The sequence below is a fragment of the Rosa rugosa genome, chromosome 2 (assembly GCF_958449725.1).
Source record: "Rosa rugosa chromosome 2, drRosRugo1.1, whole genome shotgun sequence".
Taxonomy (NCBI): Eukaryota; Viridiplantae; Streptophyta; class Magnoliopsida; order Rosales; family Rosaceae; genus Rosa; species Rosa rugosa.
This window is the reverse complement of record NC_084821.1, coordinates 20,563,867-20,580,807: the sequence shown is the minus strand read 5'-3', so window position 1 is coordinate 20,580,807 and position 16,941 is coordinate 20,563,867. Positions and strand designations below refer to the sequence as shown.

General features: G+C 39.0%; 2 protein-coding genes across 2 annotated transcripts; both read left to right on the top strand.

Moving 5' to 3' along the window:
• The first annotated feature begins 5,478 nt into the window (after positions 1-5,478).
• On the top strand, positions 5,479-7,344 carry LOC133730525 (uncharacterized). Its single transcript, XM_062158101.1, has 4 exons — positions 5,479-5,600; positions 5,779-5,943; positions 6,163-6,667; positions 6,982-7,344. Exons 1-4 carry the CDS (start codon positions 5,479-5,481, stop codon positions 7,342-7,344), a joined length of 1,155 nt encoding a protein of 384 aa, XP_062014085.1.
• Positions 7,345-9,866: 2,522 nt separating this feature from the next.
• On the top strand, positions 9,867-14,628 carry LOC133731806 (protein CNGC15b). Its single transcript, XM_062159224.1, has 8 exons — positions 9,867-10,295; positions 11,058-11,150; positions 11,269-11,812; positions 11,913-12,125; positions 12,240-12,532; positions 12,868-12,979; positions 13,226-13,462; positions 13,655-14,628. Exons 2-8 carry the CDS (start codon positions 11,122-11,124, stop codon positions 14,330-14,332), a joined length of 2,106 nt encoding a protein of 701 aa, XP_062015208.1. The 5' UTR covers positions 9,867-10,295; positions 11,058-11,121; the 3' UTR covers positions 14,333-14,628.
• Positions 14,629-16,941: the final 2,313 nt, after the last annotated feature.

Below are 16,941 nucleotides of genomic sequence, written 5' to 3'. Positions count from 1 at the left end.
TGGAGTATGACGCACTAACAGGCAGCTGTTGCAAATCTCACTCGGGTAAAGAAATGTGAACTTGTGAAGTGCTTCTTGTTTTTTGGGCAATGGGTATTTAGACTGGGGGAGGCAACCCACCAGCTCAGAAACATTATAAACCACCGGCCCCGTGAAATGCTTTAACGCAATTCATATATTCACAGTATGACGGGTCTACAAAAAGATATAAGTTGGGTCCGTCCCAAAGCGTACGATATCTTAAAACGTGGATTGGACTCTCTGATACTGCAAGCTGTTTCGATGTAGTTATTTCCTTCGGGCGTTTTCTTGTCCATTGTACAAATAACTTGGGGATGAAAAGCCTGAAATTCTTTGCCATGGCATGCAAGACAAAAAGTGCGTGGTCGTGCATGCATGCATGTTTGAGAGAGAAACAGAGATATAGTTACGAGTAGGGTCACACACACGTGTAGTTTCAGATCCCCCATCCCTGGGGTTGGAGTTCCAGTCTGTAGTCTGTTAGGTAAGAAATTCCAGTCCGTTCTTGCTGTTAACTTGACCAAATCATATATTAATGTGCAGGGGTGGTTGTGTTATATCTGTACTCCAACAAAAAGGACACAGACACCGAATGAGTAGTTTATAGTTAGATTGCAAGTGATTAATGCTCCCACAAGGCTTGTCCAAATTTGCGCTACCCAACAAGTCTTCAGATTTGTGCAATGTATCCCAAAAACTCAACTTGCACTTGATGATAGTTAATTTATACTTCTTAACACCATTGAATTGGAAATGCATGAACCTTTTCATTATATTATATGACTAATTTCTCTATTTTGTAACATGTATGTGTTTCCCAATCAATATATTTGGTCATATTTGTTGATGACTAAATTTGATACCAATAAAGTAGAAACTAGAAAGGACTGCTTTTAAATAATTTTTCTTTTTTATGAACAAATAAATTACAATGAAGATTCACGTACGGTAAATCTTCACCAATAAGTTGTAAAAAAAAAAAAAAAAAAAGGAAGGCCTTGAGAGTAAGGAAAAGTTATTAAACTAAGGGAAAATGATCATTTACTCAATTTTGAGGTTAATTAACCCCACTTACCCAAACACTCTAAAAGATTGCCAACTTACAAATATTTTATATATATTTTGCCCTAATACCCAATTAAGTTTATTTTTTATTGCTTTTTATTTATTTTTAGGACAATTTTGCCCTCTCCTTCTTTGTCACTTAGAGAGAGAAGTCATCGGAGACCTCATCGGACTCCAGTGAAGGGTGGCCGGCCGCGGACTCCGGTGACCGGAATTCGGCAACAGGTGACAGGAATCCGGAATCCGGAATCCGGCCACCGGTGACCGGAATCCCGAATCCGACTACCAGACCAGTAACCGGATTCCGGCGTCCGATTTCATTGCCCCCTAATAATACCTAGTAATCATATTATTGCTCCCCAGTAATCATATTATTGACCCCCAATAATCGTATTATTGCATCCCAATAATCATATTATTGCCCTCTAATAATCATTTGTGTCGCACTATTACCACCCAAAAACGATTCAAAACGATAGAAACAAACTTGAAACAAAATCAAATCTCAAACTTGAAGCAGTACTAATTATTAAACATGATCACTGAGCAATTCACAATGCAAAACCAATTGTTTCTTAGCAATTGGATCTCGGTGCCAAAATCGAGGCAGCCGGAAGAGCTGAAAAGAGATAAATTGAGGGAAAGCTCTGTGAGTGAAGGAACTCGAGGCTGTCGCAGATTACCGGAAAAGCTTGAATGGAGAAGAAGAACTGGAACAAGTGGAGAAGAAAGACGGCGTCGTGAAGCCACGCCACTGGCTGCCGCAGCTCGACCTGGAGCTTTTGTCCCTCAAGAGCTCCGAGTTATACACCTTCTTCAAGGACCTCCTCCCCTCCTCCTCCTTTGCTGCCATCCAGTCCTCGACACCCAACTCCGCTATGAACTCCGGCTACGAGATCACCATCCCCAATCGCCGTCCGGCGGAGATGGTAGTGAACTCGGAATCTGGAGTCCATGATCAGAATCCCTTGGCTGCGGTCCAAAACCTCGATCGACTCCAAGGATTCGAGGATGGCTTCGTTCACCGAAGCCTCGTCCCAGATTTGGGACTTGATTGTTCGGAGATGGGATCAGAGACAGGAGGGGGGGACGGCGATGAGAGAGAAAGAGAGAGTGACGATTATGGAGGCCTAGGGCTCGACGATGGAGTAGGCGGCGGTGATGGTGAGAAATGCCCATTGGTAGCCAGCGGTGATAGAAGCTACGAGGCCTAGGGCTTGACGACGGTGATCTGGGTGAGGAGGCGGATGTGTGTGTGTGTGTGTGTGAGAGAGAGAGAGAGAGAGAGAGAGAGAGAGGGAGATGAGTGTAATTTATTAATTAAAATAAGGTTAAAACTGTCAATAAATGTTAGATTGGGTAAATGGGACTAAAAAACTCTCAGTGGAGTAAGTGGGTAATTTTTAGGCTCAAATTGGGTAAGTGGTCACGACCCCTTAAACTAAATATTTCTATGTTTGTGCTCTTTCTTTAATTTCAGTACCCAACACATCAAGTTATTGGGTGACATATTTTCACTTCTTTTACAAAAGCATGAATATCTTTCACAAAGTCAAATGAAAATTGATCAGGTTTTCACCCTAAATTCGCTCCTAAGGAAACCCTAAATCAGGTTTTCACCTGTTAATATTGGCAGCTCCGGCATCGATGGCTGCTGCTCTATCTCGGCGACACTTGCTGCCTGGGCATCCCGTCCTCTCGACAAAAGAGGCATCTAGTTTGGGCCACTGTGGTACGGTGTGCCTGCATCAGAATCGTCGTGCATCAGCAACGACGACAGTACGACGGTGGAACGGCTACTGATCGGCTGCAAAGGAAAGCATGAGCTTCAGAATTTTGGCTTGGAATTGTAGGGGGATTATTGGAAGTTCAAGGCATAGGCCTTTGGTTGATATCATCAGGCAGGAGAGATCCAAAATTCTTTTCCTCTCTGAAACACTGTGCAATGAAAAGCAGCTTGAAACTTTGAGATTGAAGGTGGGATTTGATAACTACTTAGGCTTTCCAAAGGGGGACGAATCACAGGGCATTGCTTTCTTGTGGATGAACGATGTCCTAGTTCATATTCGGAACTATTTTGACCAGCATGTGGATGTATCAATTAGGAGCAGAGGGTCGGCGGAGGAATGGCGGCTGACGGAAATATATGGGTATGCTTGGATGGCGGATAGGCATGCAACATGGAGTTTGATGTGCCAATTTGCAGCGTAATCATCTTTGCCTTCGCTTTTAGTTGGGGATTTCAATGAGAGTGCTGTCAGTTCTGAGAAAACGGTAGAAGTGATGAGGAGGTTGGCGCAGATGCAAACTTTCAAGCAGGCAATGGTTGATTGTGCCCTACTTGATATGGGGTACTGTGGTAGTCCGTATACATGGTTTGACCATTAGACTAAGGAGAGACTAGATCGTAGTTTATGGACTGTGGAGCTGCGTAATCTGTTTCCATGCTCACGCACCACTCACCTACACTCAAGTTCGTCAGATCATAGTCCTCTATTAGTAGAGGTTTGTGACACTTCGACTCCACAGACTAGGAGGCGGAAAACAAGGTTCTGGTTTGAGCAGCTTTGGGCTACTCACCAAGAGTGTGAGGAGGTGATAAAGCGAGGATGGCAGACTATAACAAATGGAGACCCAATGAGCCGTGTTTTCCAGAGAATAAAGCAAACTGGGAGATAATTGTTTAGTTGGCAGCGAAATACTTTTCGGTTTCGCCAGGTTGAGATGAGAGCTGTGAGATTTCGTCTAGATGAATTGTTGAAAGCCCCTTTTAGTGCCAATGATCTTGCAGAGAAGCAGACTCTCCAGGCCAAGTTCCAGGAATTGCTTACGCAGGAAGAAACTATGTGGATTTAGAGGTCTAGGGCATTATGGTTGAAGGTAGGAGACCGTAATACGGCTTATTTCCACCGTCGTGCTTCAAAAAGGAGGCAGCGGAATATGATTATGGGCTTATTTGACGAGTCAGGCAGATGGGTGAACGAGGCTCAAGAAATTGAGGGGGTAATTAATTCTTATTATCAAAAGCTATTTCTCACAGAGGGGTCTAACAATACTGCTAGGGACATGATTCTTAATACTGTGCAGTCTAAGGTATCTGAAGCCATGAACCAAGAACTGTTGGCTCCCTATTCCGATGATGAAATGAAGACTGCGTTGATCCAGATGCATCCATCAAAGTCTCCAGGCCCAGATGGTATGTCCCCATTCTTTTTTCAAAAACATTGGAGCACGTTTGGCCCTGATGTTTGTACAGTAGTAAGACATTTCTTGTCATCAGGATCTCTGATTAAATAAGTTAATTAGACTCATGTTACTTTGATCCCCAAAGTAAAAGACCCGAAGCATATGACTGATCTGCGTCCAGTTGCTTTATGTAATATGCTATATAGAGTTTGTTCAAAAGTGCTTGCTAACAAATTGAACAAAATTTTGGGAGATGTTATTTCACCATTGCAAAGTGCATTTCTACCTGGAAGGTTAATTTCCGACAACACTCTTGTAGCAACTGAAATGGCTCACTTCTTAAACAATAATCGAGGAGGGGGAGGTGGTCAATTTTCTTTGAAGCTTGACATCAGCAAAGCATACGACAGATTGGAATGGGATTTTTTTACAGGCTATGCTTTTAAAGTTGGGTTTTGCTAATGAATGGGTGGAGCTGATTATGGCTAGCATCAGTACAGTCAGTTATTCTTTTATGGTGAATGGGGAAGTGCGTGGTTATGTTAGACCTTCCAGAGGTATCAGACAGGAGGATCCCTTATCCCCTTATTTATTTATTTTATGTGCGGAGGGTCTGTCTTCACTAATTGAGCAAATTGTTCAGCATCAGTGGATTTAGGGGGTCGTGATTGCACCATCTGCTAAAAAAATACATCACTTATTATTTGTTGATGACAGTTTTTTGTTTGTAGTAGCTACAGAGGAGGAGTGTCAACAATATCGAAATATTTTGTATACTTATAAGGTGGCCTCTGGTCAGCGGGTGAATTTACATAAGAGTAGTGTAGCTTTTAGTAAGAATGTAAGTATGGACAGACAGTTGTACTTAGCTAGTTTACTTGGGGTCGAGCATGTTGATAAACATAAGAGATACTTAGGGTTGCCTACATACGTGGGTAGATCCAAGACTGCAGCTTTATCTACTTAAAAGAGAAGCTAACCAAGAAGGTTGTGAGTTGGCGTGAAAAGCTGCTAAGTGGTGTGGGAAAAGAAATTTTGATCAAAGCAGTTGCACAAACAGTCCCAAATTATGTCATGAATTGTTACCTGTTGTCTTTGGGTTTATGTGAAGATTAACGACAGTTGTGTGCAAGATTCTGGTGAGGGGACTTTGAAGAAAAGCAAAAGATTCATTGGAGATCATGGGATAGGTTGTGTGTCCCTAAGATGGAGGGTGGTATGGGTTTTAAGAACCTCAATTGGTTTAACCATGCAATGCTTGCTAAGAAAGGATGGAGGATTATGAAAAACCCTAACTCACTTAATATTGCTAGATTGTACAAGGCAGTGTACTTTCCAAATGGTGATTTTAGTACTGCAAAATTGGGTGATCGTCCTTCTTTCTTGTGGCGCAGTGTTTGGGAAGCTAAAGTTGTATTATTATGGGGATTGAGATGGTAGATTGGTGATGGGGAGTTAGTTAATATTTGGCATGATTGTTAATTGGCTCCCAAATTCTTTCCCTAGATGCCCTTCTTCCCCTCCTCCAAGAGATGCTCCAACAGAAGTAGTGGAGTTAATTGATCCTTACACAATGAAATGGGATGTTGAGAAGCTTAATCAGTGGTTCACCTCGACTGATAGAGATTTGATTCTAAGTATACCTCTGAGTCATAGAGCTTGGAATGACAAGTTAGTTTGGCATTTTCACAAGAAAAGTTTTTTCACTACCAATAGTGCTTACTTTGTTGCATGAGACATTGCACTGGGATTGGTCTTGGCTCCCCCAACACCAGTAGACCCGTATAAAAAATTATGGGCAGCAATATGGAATGCTAAGGTGCCGAGTAAAGTTGCTTTGCATGCTTGGAGATCCTGTGTTAATATTTTACCTACTAGAACTTGTCTTAGTTATACAGGATATATTGGTTACATGACTTGTTTAATGTGTGATAATGATGTGGAGAATGGTGTCCATTTGTTCACCCAATGTCCCTATACAAGGGAAGTGTGGGAGGCTGCCAATATATCATTGCCAACGTTGGCAATTTCAGATTTGAAGGATGGACTTCTGGAGTTATCTAGAGTGCTCAATAAGGAGCAATTTGCACAAGCTCTTATGCTAACATGGTCAATGTGGACTAATCGTAACTCTCAATTATGGGAAGGTAAGAAACATCATCCTACTGAAGCTGCTTTGTTAGCCATGAGTTGGTTTAATGAATTTTCAAAGGCAAATGACAAAGGCACAACACCACGTGCTCAAAGAAAAGAGTGGTCTACTCTAGCAGATGATTGGCTTAAATGCAATAGTGATGGATCTTTTCTTGCTTCATGTAATAGAGGTGGTTCAGGGGTTGTATTCCGTGATACTACAAGAGCTTTCAAAGTGGCAGCGATGCGACAATTTGATCAGGTAACTTCTCCATCAATTGGTCGGATAACATTATGTGAGTAATGTGAATAGTGAAGATAGCGATAGCTGTGAACTTGGGAACGCGCGTGCACGCGCCTTTGAGAAAAAAACCCAACCTATCAAGACGTCTTTCCAATCGCCGCTGTCCACGACCTCTAGACCAAGTGAAAAAAGAACCGGAAGTACCAAGATGAGTAAAATTACAAAGCTCAATAGTGCTGCGAAAATCCTCACACGAAGATCGAGCTGGAATAGCCCCACCCTTAGTTTCATGAGCGCCGAGAACTGCATTAAAGTCCCCAATTGCCATCCAGGGGACCGTAGTACTTTGTCGGAGATGCAAGTCTCCATTTCATGCTGAGTTGCTAGCAGTACATGAGGGAATGAAATTGGCCCAGAGTATGAACTATGTGAAAGTTGAATTTGAGACAGATTGCATGATGTTGGTTCAAGCTTTGAACCAAGACACCATAGACTGCTCTATTATGGGTTTTCTACTTGAAGATGTACGAGAATTGATGCGGGCTAATTCTCACTATAAGATCATGTATGCTCCACGTGAAGCCAATAAAATAGCAGATAAGTTAGCAAGTCAAGCTTTGTGTACTACTGATAGCCAAGTTTGGTTTGTAATCGCTCCCGAATTTATAAAGGATGCCAATGAGTGTACTCGTTAAAATCTCAATGAAATCTTTTCTTTAAAAAAAAAAAAAAAAAGTTATTGGGTGACATACTTTTACAGTTATGCAATACTAGTTAGTCAAATATATGTAAGTTGTTTATGATAATTTTCTCTTTCACTGTTTTTCTTGTTAAAAGGTTTTGGCTTTGCTCTCTCTCGCTCTCTAACTTTTATTGTTGTTCACTCAATCTTCATGATAATCTCTAATATGTAATATCACATATTAGCATATTTAAAATCTCTTGTATCTGATCTAAATATCATTAGGATCAAATTATCTCATCATGTTTAAAAGGATTGATGATATCGATATGCATAACAATGCGTTAGTTTAAGATTTTTGTAAGCAATGTGCCAATGTCACGTTCGCTATGTATGCAAAAGTTGCTATCTAGAAGCTGCCAACTCTCTTATCCATTCATAGTACGCATCAAAGGCTAGGTCGCTAGGATTAAATGTAATGTACGTATTTGATCGAGACAGCAACCGGGTGGAGTTCTCGTGCCCTAGATATGTGCAGCGAAACCCTAATACACAGGTATCCGTACGTACGTACGTAGAGAGCGAGAGTAGTCAATCTAAGCTAGAAGGACTGCTATGATCAGTTAGTCGAAGTTTCCGACCAAAAAAAAAAAAGATCAGTTAGTCGAAGCTCTCACTTCTCAGTCTGAAGTTTAGATAGATGCATTCTTCGTATGAAGAAGGAGAAGCCAGATTTGGAGCTGCCGTCCTGGTGAAGGCCCAGAAAGTCAATTTTCAATGCAACTGGCAAAGGCAAACACCTAGCTAGCTATAAACACAGTTAGGCTAGGTCAAATAATTCCAGAAAGTCTACTTTGGCTGGTTACGTACGACACAGAACATAGGGCCGTTCATGATCCATCATCATTCACCAGGTTCTGATCTGGTCTGGTCCAACCTTCGATATTTCTGTGACTTCGTCGACGGCAGATCGGTCGCTGTCGATCACTCTCATCACTAAGTTTTGTCAAAAGTCAAAAAAAAAAAAAATGGGTCACCGTCGGATGCGCTGCATTCAACCACAAAATCTTAAAAACTAGTTATTACTTTGGGTGGTGACGTACATAATGGTCCTTGATCCCCCTTCATGGATGTGACGACTAACTAGAGAGCGGTGGAAAACGTGTTTCTCTCTCTTTTTTTTCTTCGATGACGTTCTCTCCCTCTTTGATGTTAAACAACATGGCATTAATATGGTAATGCTCATAGTAATCACATCGCTCTTGGCTGCCACTATTATTTTTCCAAAGTGATAAGAGAAGGGAAAAGCAGTGATGTCATGGCCGGAGACTAAAGAATTAGGATGTATGGAAAGAAAGGAAAAAAAATATGTTACCTTAAAAAAAAATATTAATTATCAAGTATAAGAAGATATTTGGTCCAAAAAGAGTTGGATATATCATGTGTAATCTTCCCTCTTAATATACTAATGTCTTCTATCAAATAATAGCAGCAAAAAAAAAATATATATATCTCTAGCTAGTGTAGGATTTGAGGATTAATAACCAATATCGGAGATTGTTGTCCAGTATTGATATAAGGGCTTTTTAGGCTGTAGTTGGAGAGGCATATGCCGGAATGGAACTTTCGAATGTAGAAAGTGGACTAGAGGCGTTGTTCCCCATTGAGGCTTAGTCTTGAATCCATTGAGGAAAAGTGAAGCTTATTTGTCCTTTGGTTTTTCGAATGTTGAGACGATGGCCATTAATTAGTGTCTTAAACGTTTTGTACTCACTCCTAAACAGGCACTTCAAGTAATGCTATTATATATAATACTTTGAAACTTTTATAATGAAACTCTTTATTTCTAAACTGCCTCTAGTGAAAACGGCTTAGTAATAAAAACACTTACGAAGAAGAAAACTCAAATACAAAGTCTATGAAACGTAAGAAAGGACAGAAAGACTCAATCGTTACACTTCTTGTTTTGACGGTTTATGTCACAATATTCTTTTCATTTTTTATTGGGGGTGAGATAGCAAGTCACATTCGTTAAGTTACTAAGTTAGTAATATACACATCCAGTCAGTATTTGAACCAAGGTTCACAAAAGTATCCCAGTAAAGTCAGAATAATCCTCCGTCGGCAAGCAGACGTACCTGAAGGCCTCTCAAATTTACTTGCCATAAACTGATAAGAGTTGGGACTGAAACGCTAGACATGTCACGATATTCCTAATGTACTTATCATCTAATTTGATGAATTATATATTACTTTCCTAAAAACAACTGCACCAAATGAAGTAATTTACACTAGACAACTTAAAATCCACGTTATAGACCAGGAAAAACACGTGTCAAGATTCCATATGCTTGAAAAATCTAGTAGCAGTCAACTCCTCCTTGGATCTTTACAAAAACAAGTTAAAATAGTCAAGTTAATAACATCTGACCCTCCAAATTTTAATAAACGAAGCAACAGAAGCATCTTCTTGTCTTTAATAGACCTTCTCCCTTCTTTGTAATTTTGGACACACTCTTCTGGCTCTGTCTCTCTGTTCTTTTATTGGTACAGTGTTTCAATTTTCCAATGGAGTAATGGACCATCCGAAACATATACCTTATTTGATATTTTGGTAAAATATTAATGACAATATAAATTATTATCTTTCTCCTTATATAGCTTAATCCTTGTGTCACTTTCTGAAAATTCCAAAGCTCCCACTTGTTTTGAGACGACAAGAACCATGGAGAGGCTCTTCAAGCTCTAGTTCTGCACCTCTTCCCCCACCCATATGATAGACTTTCCACTTTGAGCTCAATTCTTATTCTTTTCCTAATTTGGAATTTTTTAAATTGTATTCTGGGACAAATTATTGTTGGGTTTTCAGCTTAGAACTTGTATGAAGCCAGAAAACAGAGACAACATTGAAAGAGAATGATTTTATGGTTTGGTGAAGCTTAAGCTTGGCAGAGAGAAGTGCTTGTAAGTCTCTCTCTCTCTCTCTCTCTCTCTGTTGAATTTCCAGCTAATTGTTGATTTCTAGTAGAAACTATGCTTACTTTTTCAAGTTTCTTATGAGTCATGAGTCTACAAGTTCTTTTATTTTGTGAATTTAGATAGAACCTAGTAGCCAGAATGCTGAACTGTTATATTTTACTTTAATTTCCATTTCAATCCTGGTATGTGTTCAGTTTTCAATATTGTTGCTTATATAAATTCTGCTTGCTCAAAATTTTTTAATGGTGTGAACAGTGATTTTCATTTCTCCAAAAAGTAATCACAATTCTGAGAGTCTGCGCGTTATACAATTTTGACACATTCAAAGTTTCATATCTTGGCCAAAAAATAAAAAATGAAAAGAAAGTTTCATATGGGCATTGGATTTGTTTATTTTATTGAAAAAAAAAAAACTTGGAAAAAAATGTTGTTTATTTTCTTCAGTTTAGGTTTTAAAGGAAATTAGTCACATGTTAGACCTGCATTTTGGCACCTAAGAAGGGGTAGAGTCTTTAGTCTTTACAGCTTCTTCCCCAACTAACCAACTGGAAGCCATCTTTCTTTCACACGTTCACATGATTCCTGGTGAATGGTACTATTGAGATCTTCCTTTGATCTTGTGGATTTGAGCTCATTATGGGTCATACTCACTTTGATATTTTTGATGACCCCCCATATTTACATTTTTACATTACATATAGATTGATCACAACCTCATGTTAAGTCCAATTCTTTGGTATCATTCAGTTCCAGATCATTTCTGTTTGTTGAAGACAAAGCGATAGATAGATATTCATAGAAGGTTCATGCAATGGGTTATGGAAACTCAAGATCTGTAAGGTGAATCCCCTTTCTGAATTCTCATTTGATTTCAAAGTAATTGTCTTTCTCATGATATCATAGTTTATGTTACCATAACTGCTTCTGAAAATTTTTCATTCAAACTATGAAATTTTAGATTTCAAGATGATGTTGAATTAGCAAAGCTACCTTCAGTCAATGGAGTTGGTGATGTTAAGTTCAAGTACAAGATTGATGGGACTCAAGTAATTGATAAGGAGCTGCCTGGAAAGTCTGGGAAATCTTTAAAAGCTAAAGTACTGTCCAGAGTCTTTTCTGAGGACTATGAGAGTGAGAAGAAGAAGATATTACTCATATTAGATCCTCGAGGACCAACAATTCGCCGATGGAACAAGATTTTCCTAGTAACCTGTTTGATTTCTTTGTTCGTAGACCCTTTATTCTTTTACTTGCCAGAGGTCGGAGACCAAGTCTGTATTGATATTGGAATACCACTTGAAGTTGCTCTTACCATTCTTCGATCAGTGGCCGATGTTTTTTACTTAATTCAGATTTATATTAGATTTCATAAAGCTTATATTGCACCTTCCTCTCGAGTATTTGGGAGAGGAGAGCTTGTTATAGACTCTTCAAAGATCGCATTTAAGTACCTCCGGTTTGGTTTCTGGATTGACCTCATTGCTGCCCTGCCCCTTCCTCAGGTATGTTACTTAAGTCTTGTTCTAGTTCTAGTATTTGGCCTATTGAGATGAAGCTGTTTGCAGTGAACTTAGTAGTCCTTATTTTTCATCTGCTTTTCAGGTACTAATTTGGATTGTAATCCCCAACCTTAATGGTTCAACAATGACAAACACCAAAAACGTACTTCGGTTCATCATAATCTTTCAGTACATACCAAGGCTCTTTCTTATATTTCCGCTATCGTCACAAATTGTTAAGGCCACTGGTATTGTGACAGAGACAGCATGGGCAGGGGCTGCATATAACCTGATGTTATACATGTTGGCAAGTCATGTAAGTAAATAGTAATTTTTTTCTTTTAATTTTTATTTCAACTTAACCATCTAATATGTAATACAAACTGTAAACTCATACATCTAGCTCATTTTCATGTTTTCTTTACAAAAGGTTTTAGGGGCTTGTTGGTACCTTCTTTCAATTGAGCGGCAAGAAGCATGCTGGAGACAAGTTTGTGAGGAAGACAATAAAAATTGTGATTATGGTTATTTAGATTGCAAAATGGTGCAAGACCGCCAAAGGATCTCCTGGTTCCAGTCAAGTAATGTCACACACCGATGTGATCCAGAAGAAAACTCTTATGAATTTGGTATATACGGTGATGCGGTAACATATGGTGTTACGACCTCATCATTCTTCAACAAGTACTTTTACTGTCTTTGGTGGGGTCTAAGAAACCTCAGGTAATTAATTTCTACAAATCTCGATCTGTTTATGGTTTGCAGTTCCACATATTGTAAATGAAAACTTAAGGTGGCAATCCTCTGTTCATTGCAGATTTTGACATTTTTATTTTTCAAATCTTCTGCTCCCATGGTTTAGCCTTACCAAAATTGTTTTTCACATGACAATCATTGCCTTACCAATATTAAACCAGATAAACATAAAGATTCTGATTTGATTTTCTTTGATTGTCTCTATGAGAAGGAAGGAAAATAAAATGTTCTGATCTCTCATTCCATGTCCCTCATTGAAATATCATTTGCTTTGCTCATGTTTTCTAAATAAATGTGTACAGTTCCTTGGGGCAGAATCTTTCGACCAGCACTTATGTCGGAGAAATAATCTTTGCCATTATTATTGCGACTCTTGGACTAGTTCTCTTTGCTTTGCTGATCGGTAATATGCAAGTAAGTCCACAAGTAATCTCAATACTTGAAACTGGTTTGACACTTTAACATCCACCTGAAATCTGAGCATCTAGTAGTCTAGAGAAGATTACATGAGAAAAACATCTGATGGCATAAGTTATTAGGTACATGCTAATTAGGGGTTTGTTTTATGCTTCACATGATAACCAAGTATCCGAGTCCTGCCTGCAACTGTTCTACTTTTATATAAATAGTAAAAATTCTGATCACACATTATAATGGCAGACCTACCTTCAATCTACAACTGTCCGACTAGAAGAGTGGAGGATCAAGAGAACTGATACAGAGCAATGGATGCGTCACAGGCAGCTGCCTCCAGAATTAAGACTGTCTGTAAGGAAGTATGATCAGTATAAGTGGCTGGCTACTCGAGGAGTCGATGAAGAAAGTCTTCTTAAAGGCCTACCTTTGGATCTTCGAAGAGACATCAAACGCCACCTTTGCCTTGACCTTGTTCGTCGGGTAAGTTAACGTTAGCTGTGTTGTAAGCACTAATGCACTATATATGTTGATCAATAACCAATCCAAAAGATATATCTCAGAAAGGATGAACCGGGGATAATCTGTAACTACAATTAAATTATGTTGACTACCTTATGATGCTCTAAACTTTTGGCTTGATTTATTGAATTTTATCTTTCATTAAATGATCAGGTCCCTATGTTTGATCAAATGGACGAAAGAATGCTAGATGCAATATGTGACAGGCTTAAACCTGCTTTGGGTACTGAAGGCACATTTCTAGTGCGCGAAGGTGATCCTGTCAATGAAATGCTCTTCATAGTTCGAGGCCACCTTGATTCTTACACCACCAATGGTGGCCGGACAGGATTTTTCAACTCATGCCATCTTGGCCCTGGTGACTTCTGTGGAGAAGAACTATTGACGTGGGCCTTAGACCCTCGTCCGAGTGTCATTCTCCCATCTTCAACGCGCACAGTCAAAGCGCTTTCTGAAGTAGAAGCATTTGCTCTAGTAGCAGAGGACTTGAAATTTGTTGCATCACAGTTTAGGAGACTTCATAGCAAGCAACTTAGGCACAAGTTCCGGTTCTATTCACACCAGTGGCGGTTATGGTCTGCATGTTTCATACAGGCTGCTTGGCGTCGGTATAAGAAGCGCAGGGAAGCAGCAGAGCTCAAGGCTAAAGAAAACCAAACGGCCGCAGCACCTGCGCAACCCCCACCCATCTCAGGCTTGGCTACTTATGCAGCAGCGCTTGCTGCAAGTACTAGGAGGGGTGCCAAGAAGCATCCTGGGCCAGACTCTGGGGTTGTAAGTTCACTACAGAAGCCAGCAGAGCCTGATTTCTCTGTTGATGATGAGGAATGAATGGAGAACTGATACAAGTTGGAGATAGAATATATATATTATATAGTATAGTCCTGCTTATGTTTTCTATATTGATATTGTTAATGGAAGGCTAAAACAACAAAGTCTTGTCTAGAACACCATATCAGCACACAAAAAACAAGAGCAGAAGCGCCGGCCCGGAAAGCTTATGTTGTAAATATTTTTCTTTCTCTTAGGATACAATCAGGAATGCCTTAATGTAATTGTTTGATTATTCGTTTGTAACATTAGAGAGTGATAAAAATGCATGACTGCTTGTCACACTTTGAAGACCATTTTAGCAGGACAGTGTAGCTGAGGCCAGCTATAAGCATCGATCTGAGCCAATATATACACAAGTACTAAGCTGTAGGTTCGACATCATTATTTGAACAATGTAATACTGATGTTTTGAGGATTGAGCTGGTATTGGGCCTAACTCTCCGACTCTTAACTCGAACCCTAGGCGAGAGCCCTCGATTCTCAACTCTTAAACGAAAAATTTTCCAGTATCATTACAGGAAAAAGTCTGTCGATATGGAACGAAATCGAAGAAGGATACTATAGAATTCTACTTTGTTCCTTTTGGTTGTTGATATTCAAATTCCCGACTTTGAAATTGATTCGCTTAGAAGAGTGGAGTACGACTGCAGTATCCGGTTAACATACATCAAAGATCAAACAAAGCAAAAATCATGCATGGTTGTGACTTGTGAGGAATGCAATGCTTCAGGGCTTATGGTAAGCTGGCTTTGGGCCCAACTACTGTTTTGCTTTGATGACCATAAGCCATATAGCTTTTGCCTTCTGGGCCTTTATTCACTTTTGAGTTTTTAAAACAATTTTTTGCCCAAAAAGTCGGAGATGTTTTCCATCCGACCATCTTGGATGAACCGTTTCCATCCGACCATCTTGGATGAACCAGGTGGATTTAAAGGAAAAAAAAAATTGACTGACTCGGTTAAAAAGTCACACCAAATGTGCTCATGAGTCTAAGACAACAGTCACTACAAAAAAGATTAAAGTTACTACAAAGATGATTGACATTTTATAAACTGCAAAATAGACTGGTAAAGAAAAATTGGATTGTCATTATAGTTACCAGTCCTGTACCAGTGGATGCATGTGCTATTGTTGTTCATTTTGTTGTACCAACTTCTTCAATTTTTTATTTATTTATGTTTTTTGGTTTTTCGTTTTACCATAATAACATTTTTGGATGATTTATTATGAATTTTTATTTTTTATTCTGAAGGACATTTATAGAGAAACTCATATTTTAGTGAAGTTTAAAGCTTTTGACACCAAAACTCTTTAATTTCTTGTTTTAGAGTAACAAACTCTTCCATAAACATCTTTAGTGACACATGCATAGCATGAATTTTAAATGACTCGTGACAGTCGCTTTCTTCCATGTAAAGAGATGAAAATCTTTTTCAACCTGCAAATTCTTAAGTCTGCGTACCGAAAGCAAACTAACACCATTTTTTCTTTATGTTCCAATGAATTTGAAGTCTAATTAATTATGGATAGTTATATAAGCATGTTTGACTTGACTAAACATCAGGTTTTCAATTATCCAGGATCAAAGTGCGGCAGAAAAGTTTAACAAGAATATGTACTAATACCATTAACCATGTATAAAGTTTAAGGGGAAAAAAACTCATGATGTCGATTGGAAAACATTATTGCTTTTAAGAGTTCTAGAGGGCATTTGTACCGATACATATGAATGCGTAAAAATTCAGTCCAAAAACTGTGGACTTGTCAAAGTGATTTAAGACAAACAGAATAAAGTTATCAATAATTTCATACACTTCTGTAGCCATAACATTTGACTAACCACTCCTAATAGTATGTCAACTGCAAAATCCGTTTTGCAAGGACAAGTTTTACCAATAATTTTTGTCAATTAACTTGTGCTAGAAGCTATGAGTCCGTATACCCAAGCAAGTGATCACATGGAAGTGTGGCCCATTCAAGCCATATTAGTTTTTTATTTTATTTATTTTATTTTTGTAAGAAAATAAGTATATTCAACGACTATAAAAGATTAATATCATAGTACATTACATACTCAAAGTCTAAAGTCTAAACTCCTAAAACAGCTAAACTATCTTATGAGAGAAAAATCTCTAGCAAATAATACTCATTAAAATTTAGTTACGCACTTTATTGAAGTGACTAAACTAAAAATTAAAAACTAGTACTTAAATGTTTCATCACTCAACAAAATCATTTAAGATACACTCACATAAAGTGCACAATTTTGGTACACATCGAGTCATCGACACTAGAGAATGAAATTGAGCACAACACATGAACCGTTGCCTTGCCTTTTGAGATGGAATTGGGTAGCTTAAATTAGCCAAATGAACAATATCCCAAATCCGGCACATCCGACTTGGAAAACAGACAGCAAGACTCAAGATCCTAAGATAGACCGGTTCTTCTAGACCGAAACATTACTAGCACCGCCAACGCCGACCTGGAAGCCATTTATGAACTCTGAAGAATCCCTATGCCACGGAAAAGGATAATCACCACCCGTGATCCTACCATTAGCTACCTTAGATTCATCAATTGAAAGCAACTAAGTCTTGATGACC